This window comes from Somniosus microcephalus, chromosome 4 (assembly GCF_052327205.1).
Source record: "Somniosus microcephalus isolate GS21.2 chromosome 4, FLI_Smic_1.0, whole genome shotgun sequence".
Taxonomy (NCBI): domain Eukaryota; kingdom Metazoa; phylum Chordata; class Chondrichthyes; order Squaliformes; family Somniosidae; genus Somniosus; species Somniosus microcephalus.
In genome coordinates this window covers 80,182,656-80,201,755 of record NC_140990.1, presented here as the reverse complement: position 1 = coordinate 80,201,755, position 19,100 = coordinate 80,182,656, and the positions used below count along the sequence as shown (strand labels likewise).

At 47.7% G+C, this 19,100-nt stretch overlaps 1 protein-coding gene across 1 annotated transcript in view; it reads left to right on the top strand.

Annotated features, from left to right (window-relative positions):
* The first annotated feature begins 11,579 nt into the window (after window positions 1-11,579).
* LOC147119336 (uncharacterized) overlaps window positions 11,580-19,100 on the top strand; it is a 29,582-nt gene continuing 22,061 nt past the window's right edge. The window contains exon 1 of the mRNA XM_085984077.1: window positions 11,580-12,526. Coding sequence (XP_085840203.1) covers window positions 11,681-12,526 — 846 coding nt within the window. The 5' untranslated portion in view covers window positions 11,580-11,680. The remainder of the gene's footprint in view (window positions 12,527-19,100) is intronic.

Genomic DNA, 19,100 nt, shown 5'->3' with positions numbered 1-19,100 from the left:
GAATTTCTAGGCCTATGTATTGTTTCACCATCTTACTTAAATCCTCTTTCATTTCTTGCAGATCCTCTTGCAGGTGGGGTATTGGGGCCCCGACTGGATCTTCATAATTAACCAACTCGTCCTTTAGACTATCTGGCACATTTAGTTTTATCTCGTCCTTTGAATGTACATACACCAATCTGGTGTGTCCAATTGTCACAGGGATCTTTGGCGTAAAGCAGAAGTTAGGCATTGTGATTGCACGTACAAGGTTACTATATTGGTACTCAGTCTCTGTGGTGGCTATACAATACTCCCCTTCGCCTCTATATCCCGAGCGGGTGTGATGGTGATCAACATGTGATAATTCCAACACACACCCCTCTGTCTTATTATAGCCGCACTCATCCTTAGGGCCTTCTCCTACCGGATGTGGGCATATCGTAAGCGTGCCTTTCCCGTGGCATCCGTTTAGGGAGACCCCTCTCATAGTACCATTCTTCCTGATGGCATCAGTATCAATTGGATAGTATTAGAGGTATGTCTCACCCCTCACTATGCCTATGTTTGTTACCTGGTACTGTGGGTATGGAGTCATGTCTAGTCCCACCACTGGTATCAGGAGTACCATGCCTATCATTGCTGTCACTTCTGCTTTACATTTTTGTAGCACCGGATGTACTCTGGTCATCCCTTTGAGGGTACAAGCACTCAGAGGGCCTGGATTATGGCTCAGGCCATAGAGCTGTGTGCTGTTAATCCAGTCTGGTACCTTGCCTCGCTGTGTCTGTGCCAGATTATGTTTTAACTGTCCGGTGATCCATTGGCCATAGGCATGACACAAGCCTCTCCCTACCCCGTCTTTTGCCTGTTCCTCATCTCTATGGTTTAGTTTGTTGATAATGCTGGCATGGTCCTCTATAACCTTGATTCCCTCGAGTAATTTCCTTATCGTATGTCCTCCCAGCTCTGATCCTTGTCGAACCAAACCAGTTTCCTTCTCTAAAATCTGCTGTATTACCCTTTGTAGTCGTTCCACACTACTTTGGACTCCTTGTATATCTAGGGCATTAATGAATGATGACCCCATGTTTATTCCCGTGAGTATATCGGTTCCTAAGCTCCTCTTAATCCTTTGGTGGAATGCAGCATGTCCCCTAAAATTAGTAGCCCCTGTCGCATCAGCAGCTTGGTTAATTACATTCTTCATCATATATGCATACAATTCTCTAGTTTTAGTAAACCTTTCACAATATCTTGGCCATTGTAACATGGTTAAGTTCATTAGTACTGGTATCATTTCGTGTCTCATGTTACCATACAATTGTTCTCCCCCGGTAAATAATACTAGTCCATTCATTGGTCCAAGTTTCATATCTGGACATTGTAGTATCCTTGGTTCACTTGTCTCTTCTTTCTGTGTATTGGGAGCCGTGGATGAGACTCCAAATGTGATTGTTCCATTAAAATATGGTGCTTCTTCATCATGTACTTGTCGTGTAATGTGGGATGTCCCTTCACTTATTTTATGTCCCAGCAGTAATCCCACCTTCATGGTGAAGTTTCCCTGTAAATTAAACAGAAGCCTGGTCGTCACCAGAGGTTAGTTTATCTCCGGTGTTTATTCCATTGTTCCTGTGGGATTTAAGATCAGATGGGTTATTGTTGTACCGTTTTAATTGGGTCCAATGTTTCCATCTACCCTTTCCCCTCATATCTATACATGCGCACGTATCGCTGGTCATAACCTCAAATGGTCTGGTCCATCTAGGTGAGAATCCCGATCTCTGGCAATATTTTAACAAATACCCGCTCACCTTGGGTAGGGGCTCTGAGGCCCCCTGCTTTTGTGTATTTTTATCTCTGATGTCTTGTTGTTCTTTAACTTCTTGTTTGAGCTCCTTCAATTGATTATCCAATGTTTGTACGTATTTCCTCATTTTATCTTTTAAGGATCCTAGTCCCTCGCTACCAGATGCTACTCCTTCCGGCAGACACGTTGCTCGTCCAGTCCTGAGTTCATATGGTGTCAGTCCGGTCACCCCGTGATCCTTTTTCCATATTCCATCTCTACCTTTGGCTGCGCCTCTCTTTGTCCACTGCTCCTGCTCCTCCATTTCGGTCTCCTCTTGGATTCTTTTAATGTTCACTTCCTCTGCTGTTATTCTACCTGCTGCTCTTGCTGCCTGATCAGCTAGAATATTTCCTTTTTGTTGCTCACTCACTATCTTGTGGTGTACCTTTATTTTAATCACTGCTACCTCTTCTACTCCTTTTACTGCTTCTACTAGGTCTCTCACTACCTCCTCATGCTGTATTTGTCCTCCTCCGGAGGTTACATATCCTCTCCTATTCCACGCTATCATATAATCATGTACTACCCCAAACGTATACCTGCTGCCTGTGTATATAGTTACTCGTTTTCCTTTTGCCAATTTCAATACTTCCGTGAGAGCCACTAATTCTGCTACCTGCGCTGAGGTTCCTCCTTCAAGCCCTCCCTTTGCGACTGTTTCTCCATTCTCGGATACTACTGCCCAACCGTGTGTGGCTCCCCATTTATATATCGGCGAGATCCGTCCACATAAAAGGTGTTTTCAGGATTTTCAATCGGCGATTCTGATACGGTTCCTCTGACCTCTTCTTCGAATACTAACTGACACTCGTGTGCCTCACCCTCTGATACCATTCCCTCTGCGAGGTTCCCTTATAATCTGGACTGATCTGTCCTTGGGTATCAATACTGCTTCCCAAGCTGCCCTCCTTCTGTCTGATACAGCCTTCATTTTGCCTGTGTTTAGCAGGTCCACACTGTGTGTTGCATGTGTAATATCAGCTGTCCTGACATAGTGACGGGCTCGCATATCCGCACCGCCCATGCAGCGCAGTCGAGGGCCGCCACGCATCTCACCATTCCTTTAGCCATGGGGGTTTGTTGGGTGGAGTAATAGGCAATTGGCCTCATATCTCCCCCGTACTCTTGGGTGACTACAGCATTATAGAAGTTCCTATCTATACTATAGTATATATGGAATGGTTTGACTATATTTGGCAATCCTAGTGCGGATGCGGACGTCAGGGCTGCTTTTAATTTTGCATAAGCCTCGTCCTGCTCCGATTCCCATTCTATCTTATCAGTGGCGGGTCTCCCCCTTTAACTAACCATTGAATCGGCTCTGCTTTCCCTGCAAAGTCTGATATAAAATTCCTGCAGTAGTTAAACAGTCCCAACACTTTCCTCACTCCCCGGACGGTCACTGGCCTTGGCATGTCTTTTATGGCTGCCTTTCATTCCTGCGGGAGTGCCTTATACCCCTGGCTCATTTCATGCCCCAGATACTTTACTTTGGACAGTCCAACCTGTGCCTTTTTGGGTTCAATTTAAAGCCAGCTTTCTGAAGTGTCTGGAGGGTGGCTAGTACTGCTCCCATGTGTCCTTTGGCATCCTCTGATGCAATGATTATGTCATCGACATATTGGAGTAGGGCGCTCTGGTACTTTGATAGGTCTAACTCGTCTAAGGCTTGACTCAGTACACGGTGGAATATATTTGGACTGTTGTGGAACCGGAACCCCTGCGGGACCCTGGTCCATGTGTACTGTCTATCCCCGCACAGGTTCGAATCCTGTTTGTGACGCCAATTGTTGTGGAGTATTTTAAACCAACACTCGACACAAGGTTTTAGATCGATGGTCAAGTTGTCTTTATTGCACCGGTGGGGAAACAGTCTGCTCTGTCTTAGCCAGACCTTTCCAAATAGGTGCAGCAAACACTACATTTTTATACATTACAATACACACGGCCATCTCATGCACAATTCATTCCTGCCACCCGATTGGATCCCGACCCACCTGCATCTTCACTGGTTGCCTATGCCGCGTTACATTAAAGTACCGCCTTTATTATCGGCCGTTATCCCACAAGCTGTTGTTGCACCTCTGACCTGTGTTTATGCCAGATGGGGTACTCGTTGTCCTCCTTTCCTGCCTCTCTCGGCCTCTTTTACTTCCAACTCATTGTTTTACTTTCCTGCCAGAACAGAACTTACATCCTCTCGGCCTCTTATGGTTCCATGTCCGGCAAGGTTATCTCAACTGCCAATTCAGCAACTTAGAAAAATCTTATTACTGCAAAGTATGGTCTTTATTACACCATTCAGTGAAACTGCCAGTGATGTCAGTTTAACTCTTTCCCCACTGCAACACTCCTCCTCCCTGATTGCAATGTCTGCATCATCCCTCTCTTTTGTGAAAACAAGCGCAAAGTATTCATTATGAACCATATTCATGTCTTCCGCTTCCACATACAGGTTACCTTTATAGTCCCTAATAGGCTCCACTTGTTTTCCTTGTCAATATTTTTTAATGCCCTCTCTTTGCTTTTCTTCTTCGAAATAGTGCCATAGGATCTTTGACATCCACCTGAGAGAGCAGACGGTTTAACGTCTACTCCAAAAATCGGCACCTCCGATAGTGCAGCACTCCCTCAGCACTGCACTGGAGTGTCAGCCTAGGTTTCTGGTGCTCAAGTCTCTGGAGTGGGACTTGAACCCACAACTTTCTGACTCAGCGGCAAGAGTGCTACCAACTGAGCCACTGGCTGACACTAAACAACAAGCAGTTCTGACGGGCCAGAGCGATCATAATATGATAGAATTCTTCATTAAGATGGAGAATGAAGTAGTTGACTCAGAGACTAGGGTCCTGAATTTAAATAAAGGAAACTACGATGGTATGAGGCGCGAGTTGGGTAGGATTGATTGGGGAATGTCACTCAAAGGGTTGACGGTGGATATGCAATGACAAACATTCAAAGATTGGATGGACGAACTACAGAATTTGTTCATCCCAGTTTGGCATAACAATAAAACAAAAAAGGTGACTCAACCGTGGCTAACAAGGGAAATTAGGGATAGCATAACATCCAAGGAGAGGACATATAAATTGGCCAGAAAAAGCAGTAAACCTGAGGATTGGGAGCAGTATAGGATTCAACAAAGGAGGACAAAGGGATTAATTAAGAGGGGGAAAATAGAGTATGAGAGTAAGCTTGCAGGGAACATAAAAACTGACTGTAAAAGCTATTATAGATATGTGAAGAGAAAAAGATTGATGAAGTCAAGCATATGTCCCTTGCAGTCAGAATCAGGGGATTTTATAATGGGGAACAAAGAAATGGCAGACCAATTAAATACACACTTTGGTTCTGTCTTCACAAAGGAGGACACAAATAAAATCCCAAAGAGGTCGGGGAACATAGGGTCTAATGACAGGGAGGAACTGATAGAAATCAGTATTTGTAGGGAAATGGTGTTAGGGAAATTGATGGGATTGAAGGTCGATAAATCCCCAGGTCCTGATAATCTACACCCTAGGGCACTTAAGGAAGTGGCCCTAGAAATAGTAGATGCATTGCTGATCATCTTCCAACATTCAATGCAGCGTAGGTTTATCATTTCAGTGTTCTGACTGTGGGAAGAGGTTTAAAAGCCCTGGGGAGCTGAAGGGACACCAGCTTGTTCACACTAACGGGAGACCCTTTAAATGTTCTGAGTGTGGGAGGAGTTTTAAAATCCCCCGGGAGCTCAAGCAACACCAGCGAGTTCACACTGGGGAGAGACCGTTCACCTGCTCCAAATGTGGGAAGGGATTCACCCAGTCATCCAATCTGCAGAAACACCAGCGCCTCCACACTGGGGAGAGGATAGTCATCTGCTCCGAATGTGGGAACGGATTCACTGAATCATCCACCCTGCAGACACACCAGCTTTTTCACACTGACGAGAGACCCTTTAAATGTTCTCACTGTGGGAAGAGCTTTGAAAGCTCTGGGGAGCTGAAGGGACACCAGCGAGTTCACACTAACGAGAGACCCTTTAAATGTTCTGAGTGTGGGAAGAGCTTTAAAATCCCCCAGGAGCTCAAGCAACACCAGCAAGTTCACACAGGGGAGAGGACGTTCACCTGCTCTGTGTGTGGGAAGGGATTTGCTCGGTCCTCCAACCTGCTGGTACATCAGCGAGTTCACACTGGAGAGAACCCCATTAAATGTTTTGACTGTGGGAACAGATTTAAAAGCTCCAGGGAGCTGAAGAGACATCGGCTTCTCCACACTGGTGAGAGACCGTTCACCTGCTCCGTGTGTGGGAAACGATTCACTCAGTCATCCACCCTCCTGCCACACCAGCTTGTTCACACTGACGAGAGACCGTTTAAATGTTCTGACTGTGGGAAGAGCTTTAAAAGCTCTAAGAGCCTTAAGAGTCACCAGCGTCTTCACACTGATCATAGAATCTAACAGCACAGAAGGAGGTGATTCGGCCCATCGTGTCTGTGCCGGCTCTTTGGAAGAGTTGTCCAATTTAGTCCCAAACCCCAGCTTTATCCCCAGAACTCTGCAAACTAGTCCTCTTCAAGTACATGTCCAAATACCGTTTTAAAGTTCCTGTGGAACCTGATTCCAGCATCCTTTCAGATGGTGCGTTCCAGACCTTAAAAACCCTCTGTGTGAAAACAATTCTCCTCATTTCCCTCTAGTTCTTTTAGCAACTGTTTTAAATCTGTGACCTTTGGTTACCGACCCACTTGCCAGAGTGAACAGTTTCTCCCTACTTGCTCGATCAAAATCCCTCATCATTTTGAATATCTCTATTAGGTCTCCTCTTAACCTTCTCTGCTCTAAGGGGAACAATCCCAGCTTCTCCAATCTCTCCACATAACTGAAGTCCCTCATCCCTGGTACCATCCTGGTCAACCTCCTCTGTACCCTCTCCAAGGTCTTGACATCCTTCCTAAAGTGTGGTGCCCAGAACTGTACACAAGACTCCAGCTGAGGCCAAAACCCTGCAGCTGTACAAAACCCTGGTTAGACCACACCTGGAGTACTGTGAGAAGTTCTGGGCACCACACCGTAGGAAGGATATATTGGCCTTGGAGGGAGTGCAGCGTAGGTTTACCAGAATGATACCCGGACTTCAAGGGTTAAGTTACGAGAGGAGATTACACAAAATAGGGTTGTATTCCCTGGAATTTAGAAGGTTAAGGTGTGATCTGATCGAAGTTTTCAGGATATTAAGGGGAACAGATAGGGTAGATAGAGAGAAACTATTTCCGCTGGTTGGGGATTCTAGGACTGGGGGCATAGTCTAAAAATTAGAGCCAGACCTTTCAGGAGTGAAATTAGGAAACACTTCTACACACAAAGGGTGGTAGAAGTTTGGAACTCTCTTCCGCAAACGGCAGCTGATGCGAGATCAATTGTTAATTTTCAATCTGAGATTGATAGGTTTCTGTTAACCAAAGCTATTAAGGGATACGGGCCAAACGCGGGTGCATGGAGTTAGATCGCAGATCAGCCATGATCTCATTGAATGGTGGAACAGGCTCGAGGGGCTGAATGGCCTCCTCCTGTCCTATGTTCCTAACTAGTGATTTGTAAAGGTTTAGTGTAACTTCCTTGTTTTTGTATTCAATGGCCCTATTTACAAAGCCAAGCATCCCATACGCTTTCTGAACCCCTCACCAACTTGCCATGGCACTTTCAAAGATTGGTGAATATGAACCCCCAGGCCCCTCTGCTCTTGCACCCCCTCAAAATAGTTTCATTTAGATTATACGGCCTCTCCCTGTTGTTTCTCCCAAAGTGCATCACTTCACACTTATCCTCATTTAATTTAATCTGCCTTGTGTCTGCTCATTTCACAGTCTGTCTCTGTCCTCCTGAAGTCTGCTACTACTATGCTCACTATTTACTACGTTGCCAAGTTTTGTATCATCCGTAAACTTCAAAATTGTACACCTATACCCAAGTCCAGGTCATTTATATATAACAAGAAAAGCAATGGTCCTAATCCCGACCCCTGTGGGAACCCACTGCATACTTCCCTCCAGTCAGAAAAACATCCCTCAGCACTGCTCACTGCCTCCTCTCCCTTAGCCAATTATATACCCAAATTACCATCAGCCCTTTAATTCCCTGTGCTTCTATTTTCCGAGTAAGTCTCTTGTGTGGTACTTTATCAAATGTCTTTAGAAAGTCCATGTATACAACATCTGCTGCACTACCTTCATCAACCCTCTGTTACTTCATCAAAGAACTCAATCAGGTTAGTCAGACACGATTTACCTTTAACAAATCCATACTGGCTGCCCCTTATTAACCCATGCTTCTCCAAGTGAGAATTAATTTTGTCCTTGACAATGGTCTCTAGTCGTTCACCCACACTGACATTAGACTGATTGGCCTGTAGTTACCAGGTTTATCTCTCCCCTTTTTTAAACAAGGTGTAACATTTGCAATCCTCCAGTCCTCTGGCACCACTCCCATATATCTGAGGGAGTTTGAAAGATTGTGGTTGGAGCTTCTGCTATCTCCACCCGAGCTTCCCTCGGTAATCTAGGATGCATCACATCTGGACCGGGTGACTTGTTAACTTTGAGTGATGACAACCTATTTAGCACCTCCTTTCTATCTATTTTTATCCAATTTCTCTACTCTCCCTTCCTCTACTGCGGCATTAACTTCATCCTCTTCTTTTGTGGAGACAGATGCTAAGTACTCATTCAGTACCTCAGCCACACCCTTTGCCTCCGTATGATGAGCTCCTATTTGGTCCCTAATCGGCCCCACCATTCCTTTAACTATCCTTTTACTTTTCATATGTTTGGAGAAGATTTTTGGGTTCTCTTTTATGTTACCCGCTAATCTTTTGTCATATTGTCTCTTTGCCCTTCTTATATCCTGTTTCAATTTCCCCCGCACTCTCTGGATTCTGCCTGGTTTTTGACTACATTCTGTACCTGACATTTGTCATAAACCTCCTTTTTCTGTTTTATTCTAACCTCGATATCATTTGTCATTGGGAGCTCGAGCTTTGGACGCTCCATCTTTCCTCCTTATGGGAATATGCTTGGTTTGTACCCGAACTATCTCAGCCTTGAAGGCCTGCCATTGGTCATTCACTGTTTTCCTGGACAATCTTTGTTTCCAGTCCACCCGTGCTCGATCCTTTCTCACATCACTGAAATTGGCTCTCTTCCAGCTGGGTATATTCACCACTGATTTTTCTTTGTCCCTTCCCATAACTACTTTAAACCTAATGATATTGTGATCACTGTTAACCAGATCCCTCCTGCCCCAGAACCGATGAGAGACCCTTTAAATGTTCTGACTGTGCAAAGAGGTTTCAGAGTTCATCCAACCTGCTGACTCACCAGCGAGTTCACACAGATCTTCAAAGAAAGGAAGAGGTTTTAGAAAGGCTGGCGACACTAAATGTTCGCAGCCATCTCAGAATAGTGTCCCTTTAATTACAATCTCACAGAACAAGAAGAATTGCTGTCCCTTTAACTACCACAAATCCCTGTGTGGAGGAGAGGGGGAGATACAGTCTGTCCCAGTAACTGTCGCAGAACAGAATTAGCGACCCTGTCCCATAAGGGCTTGACTCTCCCCCACTCCCTGCTTTTCCTCAAGTGTCTCATCCTTAAAATTCTCATTCTTGTTTTCAAATCCCTCCGTGGCCTCGCCCCTCCCTATCTCTCTAATCTTTTCCAGCCCCTACAAACCCCCGAGATATCTGCGCTCGTCAAATTCTGGCCTCTTGAGCATCCCCGATTTTAATCGCTCCACCATTGGTGGCCGTGCCTTCAGTTGCCTGGGCCCTAAGCTCTGGAATTCCTTCCCTAAACCTCTCCATCTCTCTACCTCTCTCTCCTTCTTTAAGATGCTCCTTAAAACCTGCTTCTTTGACCAAGCTTTCAGCCTGACTATCTCCTTATGTGGCTCGGTGTCAAATTTTGTTTTATAACGCTCCTGTGAAGAGCCTTGGGACATTTTACTACATTAAAGGCGCTTTATAAATACAAGTGGTTGTTGTTTCCTGAAACTAATAACAAATTCCCCTAAGGGAAAAAAACTTGTTTTTTACTCCCAAACATTCAAAAGTTTATTCTTCAGAAGCACGGGGTTTATCTGCTTTTATTCATGAATTTAAAAAGTCTGTATTAAAACCTGAGCCAGTGTGTTGTGAGACAAAGAGCCTTGTGTCCAATAAGGGGAATAAAGGCCCACAGCCTCCCCTGGCCCCGGGCCCTGAACAAGGGACTGGAGAAACTCGCTGCCCTGCAGATCAGACAATCAGCCGGCGCTAGTCCCGCCCCTCGGGCTCCCCGATTGGTTGGAGGACCCGCCACTGGCTCGCTCATCCAGCCCCGCCCCGCTCGCTCCATATTGGTCGGAAGCTCCCGTCAATCAGGCTGTGGGCCCGGGTCACGTGTCCCGCAGTGGGCGGAGCTGCAGGTCGGCGGGAGCGGGGTCGGGAGATTAATAAACTGCGGGTAGGCCGCGCCGCAGGGTTTATAAAGTTGGAAAACGGCCTCAGGCCTGAATGAGATCCAGTGGCCCGGTCTATGTTCCACTGGACGGCAGCTGTGAGGTTTTTTCTCTGTGACAGGTCCGGGTTACGCGCCGCCATCTTGGCGGAGGAAAGACGGACCGGTTCCCCCTGCAGCACGGCGCATGCGTGGCCATCTTCTCTCCTCCTGAGGTGGTCCCTGGCACCGAGGATGACGCGCTTCCGCTAACAATGGGTTGTCATGTGACTGATGAGCGCGGCACCAGGAAACCCGGACAGGGAAACCACAACTGGATCGACACAGCAGAGCCGCCAATCCAGAGCCGGCTTGTATCAGGGCGGGCGCTGGATGCGGAAGTCGGTCCCTGGCCGCCTGTGTAGGTCTTTTTGTTGCTTCAGTTTGAGCTGGAGTGGAGATGGAGGAGAAGCTGCTGGGTTTAACCCCCAGTACTTCTGAGCCCAGGAGGACCCAACAATTTCCAATGTGAGACTGTCAAGGGAGGTGGATTCTGGGGGAGATTAGGTTGTTAAACAGACACTGTCCCGACAATGTAAAAGAGTATTGTTTTAGGAACAAGTATTTCTGTAAAGGCTTTTAATCGATTTTACAGATATAGATTTTTTTATTCATTCTTGGGGTATGGGTGTCGCTGGTAAGGCCAGTATTTATTACCCATCCCTAGTTGCCCATTGAAAAGTGGTGGTGAGCCACCTTCTTGAACCACTGCAGTCCGTGTGGTGAAGGTGCTCCCACAGTGCTGTTAGGGAGGGAGTTCCAGGTTTTTGACCCAGCAACAATGAAGGAACGGCAATCTATATCCAAGTCAGGATGGTGTGTGACTTGCAGATGATGGTGTTCCCATGCACCTGCTGCCATTTTCCTTCTAGGCGGTAGAAGTCGTGGGACAGGTAGGGTGGCAGGTTCCCTTCCATAAGAACACAAGAATTAGGAGCAGGAGTAGACCATACGGCCCCTCGAGCCTGCTCCACCATTCAATAAGGTCATGGCTGATCTTCGACCTCAACTTGACTTTCCCGCCTGATCCCCATATCCCTGAGGGACATTAGTGAACCAGTTGGGATTTTAATGACAATCCAGCAGCTTTTATCGTTACTTGTTATTCTAGTGCTGGCCCCACAAATTCCCAGATTCATTGAGCTCAATTTCACCACCTCTCTTTGTGTTTTTGTGGGTTCTCTCTCACACTCCCTTTTTCTTGTTTTATATTCATTTTACAGGGTATTGGAAGGGCAGGATTTGTAGACAGGAAATGAGACTCAAACATCACATCAAGATCTGACAGAGTCACTCTATTCATCAGGACCTGAATATCATCAAACATAACATGGAAGCAAAAAGCACCGTTCACAGCGGGGAGAAACCGTACACGTGTTCTGTGTGTGGACGAGGATTCAGTCGATCCTCTGGCCTGGCAAAACACAAGCGCAGTCACACCGGGGGGCAACCCTGGAAATGTGGGGACTGTGGGAAAGGATTTGATTACCCGTATCAGCTGGAAACTCATCGACGCAGTCACACCGGGGAGAGACTGTTCAGCTGCTCAGTGTATGGAAATGGATTCACTCAGTCAAGTGACCTGCTGACACACCAGCAAATTCACACTGGGGAGAGGGCGTTCACCTGCTCCGTGTGTGGGAAGGGATTCACTCAGTCATGTGACCTGCTGACACACCAGCGAGTTCACACTGGGGAGAGACCGTTCACCTGCTCCGTGTGTGGGAAGGGATTCACTCAGTCATCCCAACTACAGAGACACCAACTTGTTCACACCAATGTGAGACCTTTTAAATGTTCTGACTGTGAGAAGAGCTTTAAAAGCAAAACGGATCTGCTGACACACCAGCGAGTTGACACCGAGGAGAGGCCGTTCCCCTGCTCTGTGTATGGGAAGGGATTCACGAATTCAACCCACCTACTGAGACACCAGCGAGTTCACACTGGGGAGAGGTCATTCACCTGCTCAGTGTGTGGGAACGGATTCACTGAGAGCTCCAGCCTGCTGACACACCAGCGTGTTCACGCTGGGGAGAGGCCGTTCACCTGCTCCATGTGTGGGAAGGGATTTACTACTTCATTCAACCTTCTGACACACCAGCGTGTTCACATTGGGGAGAGGCCGTTCACCTGCTCCGTGTGTGGGAAGGGATTCACTCAGTCATCCCACCTATTGATTCATCAGCGAGTTCACAAGTGACTGCAGCGGTTGGATTCTGCTGTTAATGCTGCTGTTAATCATATCCAGGACTGAACCATGTTCATTCTGACAGTTGGGTTCACTCCTGCTGTGGAACTCCACCACTGATCCTGCTGAAGGTTGTAGGCTCAGGGAGTGGGGCCTCCAGGAGTGGACGGTAAGAAAGCTGGCTTTTGGTATCCTGACAAATATATAAGAACATAAGAACATAAGAAATAGGAGCAGGAGTAGGCCAATCGGCCCCTCGAGCCTGCTCCGCCATTCAATAAGATCATGGCTGATCTGATCCTAACCGCCAATCTACTATCACAGAACCATCTCCTGAATCTAACAGAATTAGACACACGAAATAGGAGCAGGATCAGGCTACATGGCCCCTGGGCCCGCTCCGCTATCCACAGGGCCATGTCCGATCCGAACCTAGCCTCATGTCCAAATTCCTGCCCGCTCCCCATAACCCTTAATTCCCTTTACTTCTAGGAAACTGTCTATTTCTGTTTTAAATTTATGTAATGATGTAGCTTCTACAGCTTTTTGGGGCAGCATATTCCATGGACCTACCACCCTCTGAGTGAAGTAGTTCCTCCTCATCTCAGTTTTGAAAGAGCAGCCCCTTATTCTAAGACTATGCCCCCTAGTTCTAGTTTCACCCATCATCAGGAACATCCTCCCCGCATCCACCCGAAACAACCCCTTCACAATCTTATATGTTTCAATAAGATCGCCTCTCATTCTTCTGAACTCCAATGAGTAGAGTCCCAATCTACTCAACCTCTCCTCATATGTCCATCCCCTCATCCCCGGGATTAACCGAGTGAACCTTCTTTGTACTGACTCGAGAGCAAGTATGTCTTTTCTTAAGTATGGACACCAAAACTGTATGCAGTATTCCAGGTGCGGTCTCACCAATACGTTGTACAACTGAAGCAATACCTCCCTATTTTTATATTCTATCCCCCTAGCAATGAAAGCCAACATTCCATTGGCCTTCTTAATCACTTGCTGCACCTGCATACTAACCTTTTGAGTTTCGTGCACCAGGACCCCCAGATCCCTTTGTACTTCAGTACTTTCCAGTTTCTTGCCATTAAGATAATAACTTGCTCTACGATTTTTCCTGCCAAAGTGCATAACCTCACACTTTCCAGTATTGTATTCCATCCGCCAAATCTCTGCCCACTTACTTAGCCTGTCTATGTCCCCTTGCAGGTTTTTTATGTCCTCCTCACTCACTACTTTCCCTCCCATCTTAGTATCATCTGCAAATATGGCAAGGAACCAGTGGAATCCTTACTAAGGTAATGACTGGGGTTTCACTGGCCAGCATAGGTCTAGGGATGAATGATGCCTGACTCACTGAACTATCTTACATTGAACCCAGTTGCGATCAAGAGGAATTCAGTTTACAGGAGAATAGAGAGAAATATCACCCACAATTGTGGGAGATAAAAGCAGCCATTAGAGAAGCTCAGAGATTTTTGGAAAAGAAAAAGGTGCTCAATTGTGGTAATAATGGCAAAATCTTTCCCAGCTCCGTCAGGAGGCAGAATCCCGTTAAAGATGGTTTCAGGCAGGGCTGGGCAGTGATTGGGGCTGGAGGGCCACTTAACAAGTTGTGGTGAGCTGTTGAGGGCCGCACACCAATGTTGTCCCTAAGGTGCGCGGCTGCACGGTGGCGCAGCAATGGCGAGGCCCCGCGCAGGCCGCTCACCAGCTCCTGCCGCTGGGAGAGAAACCGCGCAGCACATTTAAAGGGACCGCGCACGTTGGTGAGAGCAAAGTGTTCAATTGGTGAATCGGAAACAGTCCGACTCTTAGTGTTGAGCATCGCACCACTTCTACCCTCCCAATAATTTATCAACATCAATTCAAATAGTCCTCAGATACTATCTTAAATACACAGAATGTGGTGTAAGATAGTAAAATCTGCCGTTACTAAATGAATGAAATGAGTGAGCGATTGATCGATGGATTATATTTTGTACTGAAAGTCCACATGGCTGTTTGGCCGAGCGGCTTGACTCTTTTGAAGCACAGGTAGCTCTTTGTGGACACTGTTTCTGCTTCAAAAAACTGAAGAACATCAGCAGTCATGAACGGAGACGGGCACAGCATGCCAGCTCAACAAAGTGGTGGTGGACAATTAAACAGTTAACAGGAGGAGGAGGCTCCAAAAATATCCCCATCCTCAATGATGGTGGAGTCCAGCACGTGAGTGCAAAAGACAAGGCTGAAGCATTTGCAACTATCTTCAGCCAGAAGTGCCGAGTGGATGATCCATCTCGGCCTCCTCCTGAGGACCCCAGCATCACAGATGCCAGTCTTCAGCCCATTCAATTCACTCCACGTGATGTCAAGAAAAGGCTGAAGACACTGGATACTGCAAAGGCTATGGGCCCTGACAACATTCCGGCAATAGTACTGAAGACTTGTGCTCCAGAACTAGCTGCGCCCCTAGCCAAGCTGTTCCAGTACAGCTACAACACTGGCATCTACCCGGCAATGTGGAGAATTGCCCAAGTATGTCCTGTCTACAAAAAGCAGGACAAATCCGACCCAGCCAATTACCGTCCCATCAGTCTACTCTCAATCATCAGCAAAGTGATGGAAGGTGTCGTCGACAGTGCTATCAAACGGCACTTACTCAGCAATAACCTGCTAACTGACGCCCAGTTTGGGTTCTGCCAGGGCCACTCAGCTCCTGACCTCATTACAGCCTTGGTCCAAACATGGACAAAAGAGCTGAACTCAAGAGGTGAGGTGAGAGTGACTGCCCTTGACATCAAGGCAGCATTTAATCGAGTGTGGCATCAAGGAGCCTTAGCAAAACTGAAGTCAATGGGAATCAAGGGGAAAACTCTCCATTGGTTGGAATCATACCTAGCACAAAGGAAGTTGGCTGTGGTTGTTGGAGGTCATTCATCTCAATCACATGACATCATTGCAGGAGTTCCCCAGGGCAGTGTCCTAGGCCCAACCATCTTCAGCTGTTTCATCAATGACCTTCCCTCCATCATAAGGTCAGAAGTGGGGATGTTTGCTGGTGATTGCACACTGTTCAGCACCATTCGAGACTCGTCAGATACTGATGCAGTCCGTGTCCATATGCAGCAAGACCTGGACAACATTCAGACTTGGGCTGACAAGTGGCAAGTAACATTCACACCACACAAGTGCCAGGCAATGACCATCTCCAACAAGCGAGACTCTAACCATCTCCCCTTGACATTCAATGGCATTACCATCGCTGAATCCCCCACTATCAACATCCTGGGGGTTACCATTGATCAGAAACTGAACTGGACCAGCCATTTCAATACTGTGGCTACAAGAGCAGGCCAGAGGCTGGGAATTCTGCGGCGAGTGTCTCACCTCCTGACTCCCCAAAGCCTTTCCACCATCTACAAGGCACAAGTCAGGAGTGTGATGGAATACTCTCCACTTGTCTGGATGAGTGCAGCTCCAACAACACTCAAGAAGCTCGACACCATTCAGGATAAAGCAGCCCGCTTGATTGGCACTCCATCCACCACCTTCAACATTCACTCCCTCCACCACCGGCGCACTGTGGCTGCAGTGTGTACCATCTACAAGATGCACTGCAGCAACTCGCCAAAGCTCCTTCAACAGCACCTTCCAAACCCGCGACCTTTACCACTTAGAAGGACAAGGGCAGCAGACGCATGGGACCATCACCACCTACAAGTTCCCCTCCAAGCCACACACCATCTTGACTTGGACCTGTATCGCCGTTCCTTCACTGTCGCTGGACCAAAATCCTGGAACTCCCTTCCTGTAAAGTCTGTGGCCTAGAAATTGAGTTTGCGCTGCGCCAGGGCTTTAGCGCCGGAAGTTAGCGCCGGCGCTAAGTCCCTTTGCGCGCGCCAAAAATTCAGCAGCGCCGTGCCCAAACGGCTGCCGGCGCTACTGAAGGGTTTTAGCGCCTGAAAACTGGCGCAACGCGCCGCATTGCGGCACTATTCCGGCGCTGCGGTGCCCGCTGCGGTGCGGCAGGCTCGGGAAGTGCAGGCCTCCTCCTTCCATTAAGGAGGAGCTGCCTGCACCCGGCCGCGGCCCGCGCAAATCTCTGCAAAAATGAGCCCGGCACCTCGGACAAGTGCCGGGCTTGCATCTGTTCCGGGGGGGGGGGCGGGGGGAGAAGTCCGGGGAGGGAGCTGCGGGCAGGCGGCCGGCGGGAAAGCGGCCGGCCGCCACGCCTCCTTAAAGCGCCGGTGCAGACTCCGGCAACACTCGTTTGCCGGAGTCTTAGTTGCGGCTGCCACTGGCGAGGCGGCCGCAACTGAATTTCGGCTTGGGGCCGGGTTACCACGGCAACCGGGACGCTGCGCACATCGATGACGTCATCGGTGCCGGCGCAGCGCTACCGGTCTACTGCCGTGGAAGGGCCCCAGGCAATTTAGGAACCGGCGCCAATTGCAGCGCTAGGCCCTCTAGCGCCGCAAAATCGGTGCTAAGTGCACTGAATTTCTAGGCCTGTAGGTATTATGGCGAATTAATACACAGACTACAAGAGTAACTTTAACAGGACTTTACTATTCGAAGGTCAGGGCGAATCTGCCCAATAAATCCTGACACAGCACTTATATACCGGTGTGGTCACCGTCGGTATTACAGTATACAGCAGCCAAGATAAAGTAGTGCCACACCTAAAATAGTTCTCTTAAAGGTGGACAGTTACATACAATAGTTCTCTTAAAGGTAGAACAGTTACATACACTACAATCCTCCCTTTTTAGCTTACAACATACTTATTCCCCATTAACATAACATCATAACATATATACAACTTATGCAAAACAGTTCACAGATTCAGTCTCTCTGGAGGCTTCCTGACTCTGTCCGGATAATGCCTCGGTGGTGTAGTACTTTTCGGCGGGGTAGTAGGTTCTTCTGGCAAGGTCGATTCGGCTTGAAGGACAGTGTCAGGTTCATCTGATTCCAGTATTACCAGATCGGAGGTAAGTGCTCTGGGTATCTCTGCTTCAACATTAGCCGTGTAAGGTTGTGTGGAGTAGGTTGGTCCTTTGTGGATGACCCTATGATCTGGTCAACATGGCGCCTTATTATGCTGTCACCAATGTCCACGGTATACATCAGCGGCCCTAGCCTTTTCCCAATAGTTCCAGGCTGCCATTTCTCGGTCCGGTAGTCCCGGGCCAAAACTTGTTGACCTATCTGAAAGGATCTAGTTGGCCTTTCATTCATGCCCTGAAATTGCCGATTCTCTACGTCTCTTCTGACGTTTGGCTTAATCAAATCCAGCCGGCATCTTAGTCTTCTATTGAAAAACATCATGGCGGGAGTTTGGTTTGTGACCGCATGTGTTGCATTCCTGTACGCCAACAAGAAGTTATCTACCTTATGTTGTAGGTTGATGTCTTCATTACCCATGGCCTTTATGGCCTTCTTGAAGGTCTGGACAAACCTTTCAGCTAATCCATTGGTGGCGGGATGGTATGGGGCTGACGTGTAGTGCTTGACCCCATTCCTTTTTAAGAACTTCCTGAATTCTTCGGACACAAATTGCTGTCCATTATCAGAACAGATCTGTTCCAGCAGCCCATTCCTGGCAAATATGGTCCTTAATACTGTGATGGTTTTTTCCGTGGTGGTGGAGGACATCTTTATTACCTCCGGCCACTTGGAGTGTGCATCCACCGTGATTAGAAACATTGAGTCCATAAATGGACCAGCAAAGTCGACGTGTACCCTTTGCCAAGGAGATGAGGGCCACTCCCATGGATGCAGAGGAGCTTGTGGTGGCGCGTTTTGGACCTTCTGGCATCCTAGACAGCTCTTGGTCATGTCTTCGATGTCTCCATCAATACCTGGCCACCACACAAACGCTCTTGCTAGGTTCTTCATTTTCACTCCACCCAGATGCCCCTCGTGAAGCTCCTTTAGCACCTTATGCTGAAGTTTGGGTGGAATCACCACTCTGGATCCACACATCAAGGTTCCTCGGCACACTGACAGCTGTTCTTTTCTTTGCGAAAATGCGGGCAGCGTTGGTTCGCCATGTGCTGGCCATCCCTCCACTGTTAAATCGTAGACTCGTGAGAGAGTCGGGTCATTTCTTGTTTCATTTTCGATCATCGAATTTGTTACTGGTAGACATTCCACTATGGATGAGTGGAACATCTCTACCGGGTCCACTGTAGCCGCCTCTTCTACTACTGGCAACGGTAGGCGCGATAACCCATCAGCATTTCCATGCTGTTTGGACCTTTTGTATTCGATGTCATATTGGTGTGCCCCAAGTAACACGGACCACCTCTGTAGCCTTTGCGCTGTCATAGTGGAAACGGCCTTGTTAGGGTTGAATATGGACACCAACGGCTGGTGGTCTGTCAGTAATGTGAACTTCTTGCCCTGCAGGTAATGATTGAATTTCTTTACTCCCCACACAAGGCTGAGGGCCTCCCTATCTATCTGAGCATAATTTCGCTCAGCGGAGGTCAATGATCGGGACGCAAATGCGACTGGCCTTTCCGAGCCATTTGGTAACTTGTGTGAAAGTACTGCTCCA